The sequence below is a fragment of the Perognathus longimembris genome, chromosome 10, assembly GCF_023159225.1.
Source record: "Perognathus longimembris pacificus isolate PPM17 chromosome 10, ASM2315922v1, whole genome shotgun sequence".
Lineage (NCBI taxonomy): Eukaryota > Metazoa > Chordata > Mammalia > Rodentia > Heteromyidae > Perognathus > Perognathus longimembris.
In genome coordinates, this window is record NC_063170.1 from 41,362,962 (window position 1) to 41,384,380 (window position 21,419).

A 21,419-nucleotide genomic window follows, 5' to 3' on the forward strand; every position below is an offset into this window, starting at 1 on the left:
CAAGCAAGACCACACTAAAGCCACCAGCACAACAATGTTCATTGCAGCACAATTTGTCATTGCTAAAATATGGAACCAACCCAGATGCCCCTCAGTAGATGAATGGATCAGGAAAATGTGGCACATATACACAATGGGATTTTATGCCTTTATCAGAAAGAATGACATTGCCCCATTTGCAAGGAAATGGAAGGACTTGGAAGAAACTATACTAAGTGAAGTGAGCCAGACCCAAAGAAACATGGACTCTATGATCTCCCTCATAGGGAATAATTAGCATAGGTTTAGACTAGTCACAGCAGAAGATCACAAGAGCCCAATAGCTAAGCCCTTATGGACACATAAGATGATGTTAAATGAAATGAAGTCCAATTTTATGGAAACGAGTGTTATATCACTACCATAATTATTTTCAACATGTCAGGTGAAACAATAGCTTTTTTTGTTGATGATCCTCTTGTATCCCCTTCCTGTGGTTGTCCCTGCACTATCACTGTATCTCATCTGAGTACCCTGGATCCTGTATATACTTTTATTAGAATTAGGGAAGGGAAAGGGAATATCAAAATAGAGAGACAATGGATAAAAAGAAAAAGGACTCCAAAAGCAATACTTACAAAACCATTTTATGTAAACCAACTGAACAACTCATGGGGGGAAGAAGGGAAAGGAGAGGGGGAGGGGGGAAATGAGGGAGGAGGTAACAAATTGTACAAGAAATGTACCCACTGCCTTATGTATGAAACTGTAACCCCTCTGTACATCACTTTGACAATAAATAAGTAATTATTCAGAAAAAGAACAAATAAAAATGTATTATTTGAAAAAAAAGAAAACAGATTGTATTGAAAAGTAGAATAGGCTGACACATTGATTTGAAACCCTTTGTAGAAGCACTTAAAGATAATTTTTGAAAAGTAAAAATTTTAAAAAGAAAAGTAGAATACTTTATTCATTGTTGGTCTTACGAGTTTCCAGTTAAATGACTTAAAAGTACCTACTTAAGCACTTAAGCAAAGACTAAAGCTGCATTTCTTTTACAAACACATTATTAATGTGCATGTATTGCTTTTTTAGGCTTTCTAGAATTCCCTATGGGAAGATGAAGTGCAATGGCAAATTAACTATTGAACAGATACCCAAGCTGTATGACCACCTGTATTATCCTTAACTGTGTGAAACTGCAAAGCAGTATTCTTTACATAATTGGTTCAAACACAGCAATTGATATTTTCCTTAGGCTAGACATAATAGGCTCATGTTTGTTTTTAAAAGTGCTTTATCACCATCAGTTTCCATTATACAGACTCAGAGATTTGGGGAAATATTTTTATGAACTCCTTATGTATTGAAAATCATACTCAATGACACTTTTCTTAGCAAACCTTCAAATCTAATTCTGAAGGCTTTTGATTAACTTAATTTAATTAAATTCTTTTAATTAATTTCTCCTCCGTCAATACGCTATGCCAATTTTATGTGAACTTTAGAATTAAATGCGTGTTTAAAAATTTTTTTTAAGTCTTGGGGCTGGGAATGTGGTTTAATGGTAGAGGGCTTGCCTAGAATGCATAAAGCCCTAGGATCAATTTCTTAGTACCACAGAAACAGAAAATGCCAGAAGCAGTGCTATGGCTCAAGTGCTAGAGTGCTAGCTTTGAGCAAAAGAAGCACAAGAATGGTGCCCAGGCCCTGATTTATAGCCCCAAGACCAAAAGAAAAGAAAAGAAAAGAATAAATAGTCTTCAGTTACACTCATTCTAAAATGCTTCCTACTTAACGTAGTTCTGATTGTTGTTCCTTATTTCTTTGAATGTAGTTGTGATCATAGTCTATTTTATCATAGCATTTTAATGTGAATTTTTTTGTTTTTGTAACCTAATAGTTATATAACATGCCATCATAAAAAAACTGTTTAATATTTGGAACTGGAGGTATTGCTCAGTGGTACATTGCAAGCTGTGACCAAGCAAGCCAAGCAAGAGCAAAAGGCCCTAAGTTCAAGCCCCATTATGGGCACTAAAATAAAATCATAAAATATGAAATAAAATAATGGTTTTCATTTGTATTCCCATTTGAAATAATTTTTGTTACTTAAAAATATATAATGAGCATTTCTATGAAAAAATACCCTGACTAATGTACATTATATGTACATAATAGCCTGACTAATGTACATTGCTTGCTTACTATTGACCACGTGCTATTTGGATGTTAGAAACAAGAAAAAAACTGTTTCCCTTCATATCCTGATAAGAAAAAAAACAGTTAACAAAGAAAATAAAGTATATTAAATGCTACCTAATGGCAACTTGATATGGAAAAATAAACTAGAGGCTAGCACTGAGAGTTCACAATGCTAGTCCTAGCTGCTCAGGAGCTGAGATCTAAAGGATCACATTTCACATCCAGCCTGGACAGAAAAGTATGTGAGACTCCATCTCCAAAAAACAAGCACCCCCCCCATAAAAAAAAACCCCAAAATTAAAAACAGGGCTAAGTTATAGCAAACTGAATGACCTCAGTGCTTCCTCCCATAAGGAAAAAAAAGAACAGAAAACAAACTGTAAAGTAGAGAAGGAAGGCACAGGCTGCAGTGTTAAATAAATAAAGTCAGGGTGAATGTAATTGAAAATGGGACAATAAACAAAGGCAGCAGAAAAATGAGGAATCATTCACTGTAAATCAAGTCTGGAAGTACATTCTAAGCAATGAGAACAATACATGCAAATGGATTCTCTCACCCACCTTCAGAGTTATTTTCAAGAGAAGTGAAATTATTAGGCCAAAGAATACTATTATACACAGCTTGTAATACACTTTCAAATGGGCCTTTAAAAAAAAGAAAATCACATTACCTTTAGAAGAGTTTATTGATCAATAAAGCTTTAGTTGAAATATAATTTGTCTATGCTAATATTTATTATAGTAATAATCATTTTGAGAAATTCTGGGTGGCATGCTGCTTTGTAAATTTTTTTATAGTACTATGGAATCACTGTTTAGTAATTCAAATAACATGGTATCATCAACATTACACTTCTGTTATTTATTCAAACTTTTGTTAGGTGTTTGGAAGTGGAGTTTTTTTTTCTGACAAATACAAAGCTTCTTTCACAATGCACTTGAATGTCCAAATGTAAAGGTTTCTGAGATGGGTAAGGTGGGTGAGAGTGCAGCTGACCCATGACTCACCTGTTACTGTAAATAGACTGCCAGGAGCACGTGCTCATCAAATATGTAACGATGCTGCTTCCTTTGAACGAGACAGGGCCATCAAGAATAGAACGTTACTAAATTTCAAAACCCAGAAGAAAACTGTGAGCTCTTGATTTAGAAACTTATTGCAGGAACAATGAGGCTTTATTTTCCATTTGCCTTTTACGAAATGTACAATGTCACTCTCTCCACTCCACACTTTTTCAAGTGTGTCTAAAATATGCTACTTTCTAACTAGAAATGACATTACTCTTGTGAATTATATTCCTTGTTTCAATATGTGGAATTAGCATTAGAATAAACTCCTCTCTCTCTTTCTCTCTCTCTCTCTGTAATCCGTAAGCATTAAGTGAATAAATATAGAATTAGTAAGAAATAAAAATAAATAGATGTGGAATATAGTAAGAAGTTGCTTAGGATCATAGATGACATGAAATGTAATGGTTACTAAGGCCTATATGGCCTTATGTTCAATTTGTCAACAACTTGTTGTGGATTGATACAATGCCACCCAGGTTCGATAGACTCAGGGACTCCTTGACACAGAGGAGAAGACCCTTTAGAGTTTGGTCTCTGCATCAACTAATATATTTTCCCACTTGCTTCTCCTTGGGGCTTCACCCACACCTGGACCACTTATAGTTCTTCAGGGGTGTTATATGCTTTACCTTCCCACCTGTCTTTTGTGTTTCCTACTCTTATGTGAAAGTATAAGCTATATCCTCAATCCTTCTTCATCCAAATTGTTCTTGTCCTTGAATTATCATCTATAAGCTCTTCTTTAAAACTTTCTTCTTGGTCCCGAGGAATCTAGGCTAGGTTTCCCTCATAAACTGCCAGGGTAGTTTCGCCTCTAATACGTTCAGCCCCACATCCTAATCGTCTATTTCTTCCACCCCACATGAATATAACAATGAACTTCTGAAGGACATGGGTTGTAAAGTTGGTTTTCTAGTTATAAGTAGGTTTGAATATTCTTTTTTCTTGAAACTTGGATTATCAAGTTGTCTTTATTTGTAAATAATACATCCAAGATTAGAGTTATCAAATTAAAATAATACCAGTAAGTAAATGGAAGAGATCTTGAGAAATTCCATAGATTTTGGTGCCTTACTTAACAACTAACAAACACACCACAAGCCTAACATACCACTCCCAAATGACTCAATAGAATGAATATGAAGTGATCCCATCAAGTCTAAAGAGTAGTTAAGATGTGCTCTCTTGACAACCCTACAAAGGATACTTATGGACAGATGCCAAAGAGGCTACAGCCTCAACTCAGCTGGACATATTGGCCAGCAAGCAATTGCATGTCTTTGCAATAAGCTACACATATGATGATTCAGTTTAATTATATCAGGTCTAATCTAAGTCTGATATGCTTTGGATGATATAAGGAGCTACTGAAGCAATTGCAAGTGTTCATATGGTGATCAGAGAAATTTGTCTTGAATCTGAACACACTCATCACACAATAAAAGAGCCGTATGTCAAGTTGGGGATTGTGATTCCACACTGTAGGGAAGATGGCTGTGGTGTATTTTGAAGTAGATGTAGAGCTGGTCCAGAATGGCCATTGATAGAAGGCAAAATCAGAATGGTCAGGTTGAAAGGAAAGAGAGATAAGGCATGGTGAACAATGAGCACCAGGAATGAAGAGAAGATTATCAAGTTAATGACAAAGTTATGTTTATATCATTCACTATTTCATAATTCCACCTAAGCCTAGCCCAATAGTCCAAAAGGAAATTCATTGTTGGAACAAAATCAAGAATTCTTCCATGAACAAAGCTATGGGATATCATTCATGGAAGCAACATTGAGCGTAAGCACACTGGATGGATGGAACCAGGACAAATGTTTGGAAGGGATCCAGTGTATGAATAGAGGGCCAGAGTAAATATTCACCTGGGCTGATTCAGATATGTACATAGATAAAACACCTAAACTTACTGAAAAAATACCCCCAAAAATGCTGTCTATTTTTAAATATCAGTAGTATTGCTTATCTACAAAGATATTATAATATATAATGACTGTTACCTCGTAACACTCACACTTGTAATCTTAGCTCCTCAGAAGAATGAAATATGAGGATCATGGTTCAAAGCCATAAAGTCTGTAAGACTCTTAACTCCAAATAACTATCAAGAAAAACAAAAACCAGAAGTGGAACTACGGATCAAGTGGTAAAGCTTGCACATTGAGCAAAATCACTTAGGGACAGTGCCTATGCCCCAAGTTCAAACCCCAGGACTGGCACTGCATGCGGGCATGCATGCGGGCATGCATGCGTGCGCGCGCGCGCGTGCACACACACACACACACAGTATAGTTACTTCAGTTATTCCATTTTAACATATAAAAATCCTTTTGGAAGATTGACTTATTATTTTTCCTATCTCAAAATATATGAAGAGCTGACCTTAACTACCATAATATAATGACGAACTATTAGATGGTAATGTTCATGACAGTTTATATATTTAAAAAAATACACCTGAAGCTTAGAGTTTAAATCACCTGCAATGAAAGATGGAGGGAAATGAGGTATAAACTTCAACATCGAACAGCAAACTTAAGATGCGAAATTACATATTTCTTTTTTCCTTTTTAAAAAGTTATCTTTAAGTAGTTAGGCAAATGAGTTGCCATTCAGCAAAGCAGGTTATGAATACAATGCATCTTGATCAATGTCACCCCTTTCATCTTTCTCCCCCATCCCCTCAACCCCTCTTTCCCTCAACTTTCTTAATTTTGTAGGATATGCATTGAATTTTATGACTACATTCTCCCTTCCCTTCCTACTGATTGTAACAAGACTACAGAAAAGTTTTTCAGTCACAAATAGTCTCGTGTTTGTCAAAAGCAGCTGTTAAGTTTTTATCTTACCAGATATCTTTCCACATACTATTTCCTGTCTTCTTTTGCCTACTACGTTCTGCTAATGATCCTTCTTTCTAGATCTTTCTACACAATGTCTTTCATGACTCTCCTTTTCCTTGTGTCTTAAACGACATTCTTCTCCCCAGAACTTACCCTGGTCTCTCTCCTCTTTTCCATGATGCCACTGTTTTATCCATGATGATTTTACCCCCTTTGTGATATTTCCATGTTGGTGGCTCTCAGAATGGTGCTTGGGTTCCGATTCCTTCCTTCACATATTTATTCCACCACTTGCAAGGTATCAATGAGACTCAACTACTTCAATATCACAGTTCAGAAGCTGAGCTCATCACCTTCCTAGTAAAACCACTCAGACGTTTGCTTCCTAGATTGTACCATGCCTGGGAAAGATCCCATGAGCCATCTATACACAACTCTTCAAAGATTCCCCACTACACCCAAGTCTCCAAGAGAATCAAACTCAAATCTCCATGATCTGCTACATATTGCTGTATTCTCTATCTCGTCCTATTCTTTTTTTTTGCCAGTCCTGGTACTTGAACTCAGATCCTAGGCATTGTCCTCTTTATGCTTAAAGCTAGTGCTTTGCCATTTGAGCCACAGCTCTATGTCCTCTCTCTTCCTATTCTTGCTGCTACTAAGTTCTACTCACCATCACCTCTGGCTAGATTTTGACAACTAGCAACCTCCTTCATTGTTTACATTGCAGAGCAGTTGTGGGATTTTTGTTCTTGTTCTTATTTTTGTTTTAATAAAGTATCTACTTGGTCATTTCTTTGCTTACACTTCAATCACTGCCTATACATGAAATTGAAATGCATGAGAAATTGTTTCCTGTACACTCAACCTGTGCATCACAAGCTTCACCTCCCGCTGCTTCTTGGTGTTTGGAAAGCATATTGTGTGTGACATTCTAATTCCCAGGTTAGTTACACATGTTCTGTACTGAACTTTAATTTCTTTGGATACAGGAACAGAGTATTCATCATTTTGTGTTCTCCAAGATCCTCCAATGCTTTGTATATGTCAGATGCTAAATAGATATTGGTTGAAAATGTAGATGAAAGACAACTGTTGTCTTTTAAGTGAAAATTTGAACTTTGGGAAGGTAATTAACCTTTGTTCCCTTTTTTGTGCCAGTCCTGGAGCTTGAACTAATGACCTGGGTGCTGTCACTGACCTTTTTGTGTTCAAGGATAGCATTCTACCACTTAAGCCACTGCTCCATTTCCATCTTTCCTGTGGTTAACTGCAGATAAGATTTTCACAGACTTTGGTGCCCAGATTGGCTTCTAACCATACTCCTCAGATCTCAGCCTCCTGAGTAGCTTGGATTGTAGGTTTGAGACACAAGCACCTAGCTGATAATTACATTTTCAAGGATCACACTATTATTGAGTGGAACAGCAGGAAATAAAACCTAACATAACAATAAATAAAAAAGTCAATGTCATCCTAAAGGATCCTGATATTTTATTATATTATCACATTTATCTTAAGTACAATTATGTTTTTAAAGAGCAAAATACAAAAGGGCACCCACATTTTTCAAGCTTACTAGTATTGTGTCTACAGCATGGTTATTGTGGCTTCCATGGGAGCCAGCAATTTTTGAATTTTTGTGATAGTGTATTCCTCCACAGAAACTTCAGATATTTTGATTCACATTAAAATACCCTGGTGTAAAACAAAACTTTTACTAAAGAAGCAATTTCCATTTAGTTGACCAATAGTGAGCAGACACATACAAAGTTGGTGATTGTTTTTAAGTGTGAAGATTTTTAAAGATTATTCTGTGGATACACAGCAATGCTGTACACAAACAAAATACGTGTTGGATTGCCCAATCACAAAAGTTCATGGAAGGAGGCAAGTAGAATTTTATTTGCTTTGTATGAGTTGACAGTAGAAAGTCTTCAGTACTCCAAAAATCTCAAATGTAAGTTCTAGATTTCTCTAAATATATATATATATATATATATATATATATATATATATATATTTAAATTTTTTTGCCAGTCCTGGGGCTTGGACTCAGGGCCTGAGCACTGTCCCTGGCTTCTTTTTGCTCAAGGCTAGCACTCTGCCACTTGAGCCACAGTGCCACTTCTGGCCATTTTCTGTATATGTGGTGCTGGGAATTGAACCCAGGGCCTCATGTATATGAGGCAAGCACTCTTGCCACTAGGCCATATCCCCAGCCCCTCTCTAAATATTTTTGTCTAGCCTGCACATATTGATGTGATGAACCAGGACAGAAAGAGGAACAACCAGAGCAAAAAACAAACATCTCTTTCAAAGAATAAAGAATAAATGTATTAGTGACTAGGAGGCAAATTAGGGGGTACTAGGTCATGTAGGTGATGCTGGAACACGTTTCCGCTGTGTAAAACACTTCCACATCAGAAAGTGATGCATACTCGTACACTTTAGATTTCTGGTCTGGACATTGGGTGGATTTGCACTCTTTGGTTGTATAATTCTGGCTATCACACTTCCAATTGGGTAGTACTGAGAAAATTCTCTATTCTTTGTGATCACATAAAGATCAATGTAGCTAACACCTATAAAGCAGTTAAAATAATCCCTGTCAAAAAGTAAACATTTGGGGCTGGGGATATAGCCTAGTGGCAAGAGTGTCTGCCTCGGATACACGAGGCCCTGGGTTCGATTCCCCAGCACCACATATACAGAAAACGGCCAGAAGCGGCGCTGTGGCTCAAGTGGCAGAGTGCTAGCCTTGAGCGGGAAGAAGCCAGGGACAGTGCTCAGGCCCTGAGTCCAAGGCCCAGGACTGGCCAAAAATAAAAAAAAAAGTAAACATTTTCTAAAGCTACCTACCATTAGCCTTTTCATGGCACCGTTATGTGGTGTGTTTCAGATCTGTCAAGTAACAATATGAATAATATTATAAACAGGCTATACAATCTTCTATCACTTGTTGATTTTGGTTTTCCAATTTTGAAAGCTGTAAAGTTGTAGTAATAGCTCAGCAATTGTAACCATGACAAGTAACACTCCACAGCCCAAGAAATCTGAGTCCACATGCTACACAGTGAGCATACTCTTGTCTGGACCATCAGAAACCTCTGTCAGCCCAAATATGCCTGTTAATGCTGAGGTAACAAGCAACCTCCATACCTCAGTGGAACAGAACACGAAGGTGTGTGTTTTTCTCACCGGGAGTTCATGATAGGTCAGGTGTAGGCTAGAGCTGGGATAGTCACTAAGGCCTTTGGCTGATAGAAGTTTCATTTTTTTTTCACAAGTTCTATCTACTGAGAGAAAAATTAGGAAAAATAATTTTATTTGGGGCACTAAGTTAGCAAAAGTAAATAGTACTAAACTCAGCAAATAGCACTCAAAGTTTGGTTGTCTTTTTTTAAAGAACTTACTAAGTCTTAATTACTAAAAATATTAGGAATCACTTCTAGCCAGACATCAGAGGCTCATGCTTGTAATGTATCAACTCAACAGGCTGAGATCTGAGGATCATGGTTTCAAGACAGTCCATGCAGGAAAGACTGTGAGATACTTATCTGCACTTAACCACCAAAAAGCTGGAAGTGGAGCTGTGGATTAATAGTAGAGCACTAGCCTCGAGTGAAACATCTCAGAGACAGTGCCTAGGCCCTGATTTCAAGCCCCAGGACAGACAGACAGACAGACAGACAGACAGACACACACACACACAAAATCAATTTTCAGTGGACTTGACTATGCATAATACCATTACTCAGGAAGCTGAAGCCAGAGCATTGTAAGTTCAACGTCAGTCTTGGATACATAGAGGAACTGTATTTTAAAAAAGGAAAAAAGAAAAGCCAAGAACCATTTCTGGAAGCATTTCGTGACTGGTTGACTACATTCTTGTCAAGGATGACATGATGGTTTTTGCATTGAAAGAGAAATTAGGATAGAGGACTTTTGGGTCTCTTCCCTAACACAGAAGTCCACATATCATGGAGGTTAAAGATTGCCAAGGTGAATACATGTCTGCAATGGCATCGATCCCAGTAGCACAAACAGAAGCAAATATAAAGATCCACAACCCACTTGTCAACCTGCCTGGCTGCTTTTTTCTTTTTCCCTGCTCCTGGTGCCTGAATTTAGGGTCTGTACATGGCCGCCAGTAGTTTTCTTTTTTTCCTTGTTTGTTTTTCTCAAGCTTAGTGCTCTACCACTTGAGTCATAGCTCCATGGTCAATTGGAGATAAGAGTCTCACCACCATTTTTCTTGCCCCAGCTTGTCTTCAAACCGTGACCCTCAGATCTCAGCATCCTGAGTAGCTAGGGTGACAGGTGTGAACCATTAGCACCCAGCCTGGCTGCATGTTTGGTCCCCACTTTTCTTCCCCATGCCATCTGTAGCTCTTACACGCTGTTTCTCACGTGGCCCACTGCTGTGTGAATCCCATAAATCATTCACTTTGGAGTAGGGAAGAGGGACAAATGCTAGCAAGAGGCTCAAGGCTGGAATGTATGGAGGACATCTTATCCATGAATATTGGTGATAGATTTTAAGTATTAGCATGCTTAGCCCTCATTCTCTTCATTCATCAGTTTTCTAGTCATTATCTCACACCTGCTAGCCCTCATGTGCTGTGACATCACACCTCACAAGCAATGAAGAAAAGATAGCACATGTTCTGACTATTAATAGCAGCTGCACCCATGCTGTGCTACACCAATTAATTTTTAAAGAAATGGCTAAATGAAGTTATCAATTATTTCACATGGTACATATGCTCTGTACACACCATTGTAGTTTAATGTACTACTTAACGAGCAAGCCCAATATGATTTGAAAACTATTTCCCATTTGGCATACAGGCTAACAAAGAAATCTACTTATTCATGCCATATTAAACGTAGCCTTTTTTTGTTGTTGTTCTTTCTAGCTATGTATTTCTTAAGGAACTCAAAGTTCAAAATAATGTATATAACTTTCACATGATTTTCCTCTCATTACATAGCTACTTACTGTTAGAGAGAAATAAAATATTCATTGCCGAAGGTCTTAGCAATATGTAAACAACAGGCCTGCAATTATCTCTGGTAGTTGTTTTCCTTTTAATCACACTATGGAAAACAATGAGGTAAATTAATTGCCTTGCAATCACCTGTGATCTGGACTGTCAGAGAATTCCCTTATAGTCTGTTTTCTATTGGTGTGAAGTATATTAGAATTAATTTCTTGGAAATGCTATACACCACATAGAGTATTATGATAATTATCTATTCCCCTGTGTACCTACTTATAACCCAAGATATCAGTACCAGAAGCCACAAGGGATTATTTCTGTATATTTGAATACATGTAGGCATGGAGGTTTGGAGGTGCTAAGCTCTTCAGAGTGAATTGGCTATGGATGTAGGAGTGTATTTCCTAGCTCACATTGTGTGTGGGTGTTTTGTACTCATTGGTAATTGTATACATTAATAATAAATAGAATCAAGAAAAATATGTGTGAAAATCTGGGGGGTGTTAATAACTCTATTTCAGTGTGATTTTTCATGTTAAAAAAACTTCAAAAGTATTATACTTAGGCTGTCTAGATTCTCAAAATGAAACTCTTCTGCAGCCTTTCGGGTGGATTGTGGAATGCCCAAAGGAGACCATTTTTTAGTGCAGTATTTGAGTAAGCCTTGGTTTCACTAGCCACATATACCATAGTCTTCTGGGAAAGGAGACAGTCCTAGGGGAGAAGCAATTATAGACCCTGTGTTTGTGGTGCACTTTTGTTCCTGTGGTTCTCTCAGGAAAGACACCATGTCTTCACAGTTTTCTTTCATTCTATGCTTTCTTCATTCTGGAAGAAGAATTTGTACCAGCCTCTTTGAAGGAGACATTTGCAAACCCTGAGTTCACTAAGTCCTGTTCCTGAACATCACCACCTCCGCCTTAGTTCCAGAGAGAAGGCAGAGTGTGTTCTTTCTTTGTCCCTGAAAAAAAAATAAATAAAGCAACAGAGCTGAGCCTGTGGATTCCCAGAGACAAAGTTCATTTTCTCACATTTAGTTCTGTGACTGACTGAATATTCTCTTACCTGGGTGGTGACACTCAAATTGTTCTAAACTAAAAACAAAAAAAAATCAGAAATGCAGTTCCTTGTATAGACCCATTGATATTCACTTTGGCATATATTTAGAGTTTCCACAGTTCTTTTAGATGCTGGAAATAAAAGATCGAGTATCAAAAGATAGCATTTCTGTGCTATTTTCTGCATGAGTTAAGTGAATTTGTGTGAATATTCTGTATCTTTCATAAATTGAGGAAAGCCAGTACCTGAGAGAGTACATGAATCATACAAACAACTATGAAAAATTTTTGTAAGTAGGCCAGAGCCACATCTTTTCTTATGAGTGTGACAAAAGTAGATTTTTATTGTTATTTTAAAATCAGGTACCCAAGAAAGATACTAATTATTGGATAAGCCAATGCATAACTATTTTATTTTAGTCCTGAAATAAATCTTAGAATATGAAGTTTCTCTGAAATCTTTCTCTGAAAATGAAATATGCAAACATTTTAAAAATAGATTTGCACATATAGATTTTAAGAATCTTTAGTTCACTTACTGTTACCACTATTTGTGTGTAAAATTTTCCAATTCTTTGTAAACCTAAAGTTAGTATATCCTTTTTTATCCAACTAACTCAACTGAACAACAGATTGTTCCCTTATAAAGCTTCCCGTGTTAATACTCTATGATGACTCACCCAATACCTGCTATATTCAGCCTAAACCACCATTTTATTGCTAAGTCAACTGCAGAGTTAGCTACATGGCTTTAAAAAGTGTGCTGGCTTAATCCACCAAATATTATTCACATTATTGATTCTCTACTTGATGGGAGCGCCTCAGTGTATGAATTGCAGCAATGAAATTTATGGTACAACTGGCAATCAGTTAGTAAATAAATATACAAAAAATTTGTCCCTTCAATTGAAAAATATAGTTTATGACATATAATAATTGTACATATTTATGAGGTTCAGTGTGACATTTCAGTAACTGAAATCAGGACAACTGATTTATTGATGACCTCAAAAACTCGTCGTTCATTGTGCTAGGAGCACCCCATCCTCTCTGTTAACTATTTTGAAATATTTGATTGTCATCAATTATAGTCACCCTGCTGTGCTAGGGCAATGGAAAGTAGCTCTCTTATTTGAAGGTATTATATCTGGCCTTATCTCAGCCTGTTTCATGGACAACAAATGTCAGTCACTTGGGTTTTCTCATTCAGGTGTTGAGAATCTACAAACCTCCCCGTGCTTCCTTTTGATATTACAGCAAGTGCATGGCCTATCTATGTTTCTTTGTGCTAGTACTATGCTGTTTTAGTACTATAGCTCTATTGTCTAATTTGAAATCATGTATTGCACAGAATCTCTTTGTTTCCTCGGGATTGAGTTAGTTGTTTTCATTTCTTTTTGTGTGTGCTTTCATTCTCCTGAGCTCTGGGAGTTTTAGGCATGCATCATTATTCCCCACTTGATTTTTTTAAATGTAGGCACTCATAGCAATCAACTTCCCTCCTACAACTATCTTTCTGTACCTCGCAGCTTTTTGATATATTGTATATCCATGTCCATCTAATTCTAGAAAATTTTTCAGTCCCTACCAATTTCCTCAATTATCTATCCCAAATTAAAAAGTATATTGTAGCCGGGCACTGTTGCTCACACCTGTAATCTTAGCTACTCAGAAAGCTGAGATATGAGGATCGTGTTCCACAATTAGCAGGAAAATCCCTGAGACTAATATCTAACCACCAAAAATCCAGAAGTGGAACTGTGGCTGAAGTGGCCTTGTGCAAAAAATCTAAGAGACAGGGCTGGGAATGTGGCCTAGTGGTAGAGTGCTTGCCTTGCATGCTTGAAGCTCTGGGTTCGATTCCTCCACACCACAGAAACAGAAAAGTCCGGAAGTGGCACTGTGGCTCAAGAGGTAGAGTGCTAACCTTGTACAAAAAGAAGCCAGGGACAGTGCTCAGGCCCTGAGTCCAAGGCCCAGGACTGGCCAAAAAAAAAAAAAAGAAAAGAAAAAGAAAAATCTAAGGGACAGCATGCAGACCCTGAGCAAAAACCCCAGAACTAGTGCACGTGCCCACACACATACACACATTTGTATTGTTCAATCTCTGTAGGGTTTTTTTTTGGTATATTTTCTGCAGTTTCCTTTGCTACTTATATCTAATTTTATTCTATTTGGATCTGATAAAATACAATGAAATGTTTCCATTTCTTGTACTAGTCAAGAACTTGCTTTATGGCCTAAAATATGATCTGTTTGGGAGAAAGTTTTGTTCAGAAAAGAATATTTATTCTGAAGTTGCTGGATGGCAGTCTCTGTAGATAGATGTTTGTTAAGTTTGTTTCAGTTACAGTACAGTTTACCTCTGGAGTGTCTTTGTTTATCTACAGGTACAAATAGAGTACTGAAGTCACCATTTTTATGGAGGGTGTTTATCTCTCCTCCACACCAGTGAAAATTCTGTTATGAAATTGGGTAGGCCAATGTTCAGCTCATATATATTTAAAATCATTTCATCATCCTGAAATATTATTATAGATCCAATATGTAGTGAGCATCTTTGTCTCTCCTAACTTTGGCTTTAAGTTTGTTTTATTAGATATTAGTATAATTTCTTTTACTTGCCTCTAAATTCTATTTGCCTGGATTATCATTTTTCTTATTTTTGATATTTTTCTAGTATTATGTCACTTAGATTTTGCATAAATTTAATATATTCCTGCATCATCTTCTACACACACACACACACACACACATACACTGCAATTTGTCTTTTAATAGTATTTCATAAATCCTGCACATTCTGATTATAATTTCTTATTTTTTCATATTACTGTGGAGATGATCTAATCATTCTCTTATGCTTGTTCTGTCTGTGCACTAGGCTTTCCACTGATTTTTTTATTTGGCTAATTGAGCTTTTTATCACCAAGATTTCTGTTTGTTTTTTCTAAAAATCTATGCCTCTTTTTTTTCACTCCTCAACAAATATTCTCAGTTGTTTTTCTTAATTCATTCCATTGTTATACTGTCTCATTTTCTTGGAATTAGTTGTTCATTTTAGCAATCATTTATTTGAAATCCTTATAAGTTTCTCCAATGGAGAATTATAAAACTTTGGAAGATTGTGTATCCTTGCTTTCTTATGTTTCCTGTATTTATGTCTTGGGATTTATGCATCTTACTCCCACAAATGTGAACAGAAGTAAAATTTAAGGTACATATATACACACATAGCTTCATTCTTTGAGTCACTTTGATCATTGCCCTCATGGTGATGATGTCAACAAATTTGTTAAACCATACAACATTGTCCATTTTCAGTGGTTTAAGTTAGCTATAAAGAATATCCCTTATATTCATCTGCTCATTATGTAACTCAAGGCTTAGTATTGACTTCATAGGGTCATTAAATTATAGTCTTATTACCTGGAGAAACTTTCTGGTATCTTTGATCTTTGACTGGCTGAACTCTCCTGCTTTGATCTTTGAGTAACTGAACTAATGTAAGCCCCCAAAAGAAGGGTTCATGAAGAAATCCCTTTCTGTGGAGCCACTGATTCTTTGATATGTGTATACATTTTCTGTGACCTGCTTGTAGTCAATCAAATCAAATAAATCAGGTGAAACCCATTAATGCTATCTAAACTAGAAACTAATATGACAATCTCAAATATGTTTATCCTTCAGATGAAGTGAACTCAAAATGACTCACTTGGGTGTAGGTTTGTCATTTGATCAGCGAATCTGATACCTCCGATTGTAAAGAGCTCAATACATATGTAATCAAAGAATAATTTAGGGAAAGGCTGAAAAGAATTACATAAAATGTAAAATTAGAATGACAAAAATTAACCTGGTTTTTCCAAATAAGAAACATCAGGTATTTTGTTAATAGGAATCACTTAAAGTCAGAAATGAGTTCCACAAATACCAGATCAATTTATGTCCAGGGAATTTGGTGTAACTATGACAAATAATCTCATTGTTCAAAATATGATCATGGATAGTGTTTCCTTACTAGGACTTAGTTTCTAACTGCTTTGAGAATAGATGGGAGATAATTTGAGAGTAAAATGAAATAACCTCTGCTACACATTTAGACAATGTCTGTACATAGTGAACATTCAGTACACTTTGAATATTTCTATTGTTACAGTTATTTAATTACCCTCAGCACGTGGCCCAAAGTTTAGGACATACTAAATGCTCAGAAAGTACTACTTTTTTTTTATCCTTTTAAAATTCCTATTTGGTTGTGTCAAGCTATTAAACAGTATTTGGGACATTAAATGGGCTAAGAGGTTACTATTTTTCTAAGTTTATAAAAATTTTATACAATTTCCTTTCCCTCCCTCCCTACCTCCCTCTCTTCTTTCCTTTCCTTCCTCCCTTCCTCACCTCCTTGTTTTTCCTTTTTCTTCTCCCTTGCTTCTTTCTCTTGCCATCTTTTTCCCCAAGCAGATATTATTTTAAATTTCCGAACAACCTATGTCAGCAAGTCTGGCCAAGTTATCTTTGAAGCAAGGTCAATTTGCATCCACTATGTCACCACCTGGTTCATCATTGACTTAATCGCTGCCCTGCCATTTGATCTCCTGTATGCCTTCAATGTCACAGTGGTGAGTAGACAGCATCCTTCCACATGGCTGAGAAGGTCAGTTTTAACTCCTGTTCCCCATGTTTCTGGTAATTCGTGCTTTCTGGGTTTTGTGCCTTCCTTAATAAAGATGTTTGGGTGCCTAAAAATATTCAGGCCAAATTCCTCAACTAAGGAAGTTACTTCCTTTATTTAAATACCAGGAGGCCTGGATTGATCATAAATACTGATTCACCAAATGCTTCGATAAGGAAACTACCTGTAATGATGCAGATACACTAAAAATAGTGTATATTACCATAGAGATAGTTGCTTCTGTAATTTGGTGAAGTGTTTGAAGTCTTTTCTCCTTGTATGACTTTTACCTTTCTACATTTTCATTATTTCACTATTCACTGGCAAAACCAAGAATGGTTGGGAAAACGAGGAATGCTGGGATTAAAGGAATTCAAACACTTCTTAGAATTTCTTCGGCAAATCTTGGATGGAGTAGAAGCCTAAATGATAAAATAGCCAACATAAAAATGGAGCTCCCTTGCATTTGCATTAATACTTATACCATCTCTTTTTTCCCCTAAATCTCTTGTCCTCTGGTTCCTTCACAACTTTTGTTTTTTCCTATTTTATGGTTAATAGTCCTGAAAATATTGTTTTATTCATTATAAATAGACTTTTATGGGAGCTTTTGGCAATTACGTAATTTTCTGCTAACAACCTCAGCATATAAAAATTGACCAAAGATTAATTCACATAAAACAAATTTTCTATTAAGTTGACAACACCTTATATTACTCATAGTCTTTATTAAGAATTTAAAGACAGGAAAAACTGGGAAAGAATGAGGGAAAGGATGACACTGTCCGAAAAGAAATGTACTCTAGGGGGAATGAGGGAGGAGGTAACAAACAGCACAAGAAATGTCCCCAAGGCCTAATGTATGAAACTGTAACCTCTCTGTATATCACTTTGAAAATAAATAAGAAAAAAAAGAAACGTACTCTTTACAAATGTAGCCCCTCTGTACATCACTTTTATAATAACTATTAAAAATTTTTGAAAAGAAAAAAGAATTTAAAGATGTATCACTCAAGACAAAACTAATCAACATTTCAAATATAGTCGTTGACTTCCTAATGAATACAGAATTATAGTCCCAGCTCTCAGTATTTACTTGTGCAGTTGTTAATTGCATGTACAATAGTGAGGCTTTTTCTTTTTTCTTTTTAAGTTGGGAAGTCGACAGTATCAACATTATTAAAGGGATTACAATTGAAAGGAAAGATATTGAGAAAAGTCTAGTAGGTAATATTAATCATTACTACACTGAGTTGTTATCCAGTCTTTCTAAAGTGCTTTTTAAGATTGACTTGATAAGTACTCTAATGAAAGGGTAATGACTTAAAACAAGGCTTTTCAAGACTGCAAAAGAAGCTAAAACAAATATATAATTCTCAAATTTTTAAAAATGTTCTGAATTTTCTTGAAAATTGTTCAATAAATGCAGTTTCATAGAATTCTATTGTAATAAAATTTCTACTTTGATAATAGATACTAATAGTTTTATGTTTCATTTTTCTTTGAGTACTAACAAAAGAACAATTTAGAATGAATATAATATACAATTATAAACATACAAAAAATAAATAAAATTTAGCACATTTATAAGCATTAATATCATTGTTGCCTAAAATTGACATGGGAGAAGGCTTTTCCTAAGTTTGATGCCCACATTTGTGTGTGTGTATGTGTGTGTGTATTTGTGTGTTGGTCCTGGGATTTGAACTCAGGACCTTAGCATTGTCCTCTTTGCTCAAGGATAGCACTCTATCACTTAAGCTGCAGCTCCACTTTCAGGTTTCTGTTGGTTGCTTGGAGCTAAGAGTTCCAGGGTGGCTTCAAACTATGGTCCCCAGAGCTCAGCCTCCTTAGTAGCCAGGATTAAAGCTGTGAGCCACCAGCACCAGGCCTGATGCTCACATTTTGATGAATTATGTTGTTTGTTCTTTTCTCCTGTTCCACTGCCATCTTTCTGTCTTGTAAAGCTGGCTGACAGGGCTGTTTTATGAAGAAAGCAAGGTATAGATCAACATCCCCATCAGACAGAAAGACAAAGAGGCAGGGGGAAATCTCTCTATCAGTGATACTTTGCCTTACTTTTAACTGAGTGTAAAACCATTGTGTTATATGAACATATAGTATAAATTTGTTACCCTCCTTAAATGAGTTAGACACAATGAAATATTCTCCTGGAACAGAAAGGCCTGTAGAAGATGCTGTATTTACTTCCCAAGAAAACATAACATAACCAAGGCCTAACGTATGAAACTATAACCTCTCTGTACATCACTTTGACAATAAATAAAAATAAAGAATTAAAAAAAGAAAACATAATACGATTAAGGTGAACAATGTCACACTGCCACTGCAGTTAGAAATAGATACCCACATATATATAACTAGCTTATTTTCCAGTTTTAACAAGTGTCCAGTTAATGAGTCTTCATAGATGACAGTTGAAATATGTTCATCCACCAAAAATGTTGTGCTCTGCCTGTAATTAATTGTTAATTGCCATTGTTTTAAATACAACTCATATATTTGTTCACTGAACTCTATATGTGGCACTGTGAAAGGCACTGTGAGAGACAAAATGATGAACAAGACAGAAATAGTGTGATAAAGTAGAAAAGGCAAAAACTAAAAATCCTAGGGTTATCAGATAACATCTGAATGACTTCCTTGGGGCAGTTGACACAAAAATAGAACTAAAATGGGCACAAAAATTTCCTTCACTTACTGTGCATCCTAAAGAGGAAATGTCTCTATCAAGTACATTACTCAATGTCTAACATCTAGAAAGATCTCAGTGCATGTTTGTAGCCTTTTCTCTCTTCATTACTCAGACACTCTGCTCCCCCAGTTGACAGAAGGTAGTTAGGCCCACTTAGTAAGAAAGATATGTTTGATGAAGGGTTTTGAAGAATGCCATGGTCTGCAGGAAGCTTGTAATTCTCACCAATGACATATTCACAATAGCATCCCAAGAGTGATAAGGATCCTCTCTTTTTCTATGGATTACATATTTCCATTTAATTCAAATATGCCTCTTTTCTTCTGTCATCAATCAAGAATGAAAATCCACGTTTGTATCAGGAAGATGATGACTTTAATGAGAGCAAGCATAATGATTAAGTTTTTAATGTCAGCAAAATAACTAAGGATTCCTTGTCCTGAGCCTCCAGGCTTATGTCCTTTGCCTATGCAAATGACTATTGTTCTTATGTGAGGACAGCTCCATATTCTTCCTTCAAATATTCCCTTTCTGTCCTGTCAGAATCAAGAGACCATCTGCATCACTGTCATGGTTGTATCTCACTTTCTCTACTCGAAATATCTGTGCCACGCTTCATTTCACTTAAAAAACTGTCACCAAGCTGGGTGCTGATGGTTTACTCCCGTAATCCTAGCTACTCAGGGATCTGAGGACTGAGGTTCAAAAACCAGCCTGTTCAGTCAAATCTGTGAAAGTCTTACCTCCAGTTAACCAGCAAAAAGACAGTGGTAGAATGTTAGCCTTGTGCAAAAAAAGCTAAGGAACAGCACCCAGGCACTTAGTTTTAGCCTCAGTATACGCACATGTGCGCGCACACACACACACACACACATAAATTGTCACCAATCTACCAAACCTACCTACTTGTTAAACAAATTCCATCCCAATAATTCCTCCAAATGACAAAGTAGAGATTATAAAATCACTGCATGGGACTGACTATCTAGTTTAAAACCAGCTTGAAAAATGGTAGATGAGAATTTGGCTATGAAGAAGGACAAAATTGACAAAGAAGAATGCCAATCCCATCTGTCAAGTTCCTTAAATGCCACTACATTATGATTTTGTTATATTTGGTCAGAGAATAATTTATAAAATTACAATTGTGCCAAATTTTATTATCTATTTTTATGCCAAAGTTGAATTGTATTGTGTCTTAACAATGATTTATTTATTCCCTTATCTGCACAAGATATATGGAACTGTTAAAACACACCAGGCATTGCTCTGGGCACGTATTTCTTAGAGATAAGGGAACATGACCATTGGAGATCAAAATCAGTTGACTCCAGCTAGTTATAAAGGTAAATCCCCCAAAGGTGCTGATTCCTTTAAGGGTAGTCTTATACATAGCAGAGACTTTTATTAATGATAGCCTACAAACAACCCTTTTCCTTTCTGCTTATGGTTTACCCCCCACCCCCAATTAGAAAACATCAAGAAGTCTTTCCTCAAACTATTTCCATAGGAGTCGTTATTTTCTGTTTTCTATTTTAGAATACGCTCTGAGGCTCTTTAAGGGTGTTATGAGTCGTGCTTGTGTGTAGTGAGTTTGATCAAAATTTGCAGTGGTATATATCTTCCCATTGATCACTAAACAACAGGCAAACAACCCCCAAGCTGTAAGTCTACCATTTGTGTGCATGAAAAGACAGAGTTTAGTTGTTTGAAAACATTTGTGAAACTTTGGTTTTCTAAGCATGCTTGAGAGACAGTTTAGAAGGTGTTTACTCCAGGTCAACAATTTCTCTGTGCATTGAGAGTGTTTGAAGAAAAGCAATTTAACAAAAGAGGCAAGAGATGCCACTGGACCT

General features: G+C 36.4%; 1 protein-coding gene across 1 annotated transcript in view; it reads left to right on the forward strand.

The window, feature by feature from the left end:
• Window positions 1-21,419, forward strand: part of Kcnh8 (potassium voltage-gated channel subfamily H member 8) — a 367,265-nt gene that overhangs the window by 214,842 nt on the left and 131,004 nt on the right. The window contains exon 6 of the mRNA XM_048354862.1: window positions 16,637-16,794. Coding sequence (XP_048210819.1) covers window positions 16,637-16,794 — 158 coding nt within the window. The remainder of the gene's footprint in view (window positions 1-16,636; window positions 16,795-21,419) is intronic.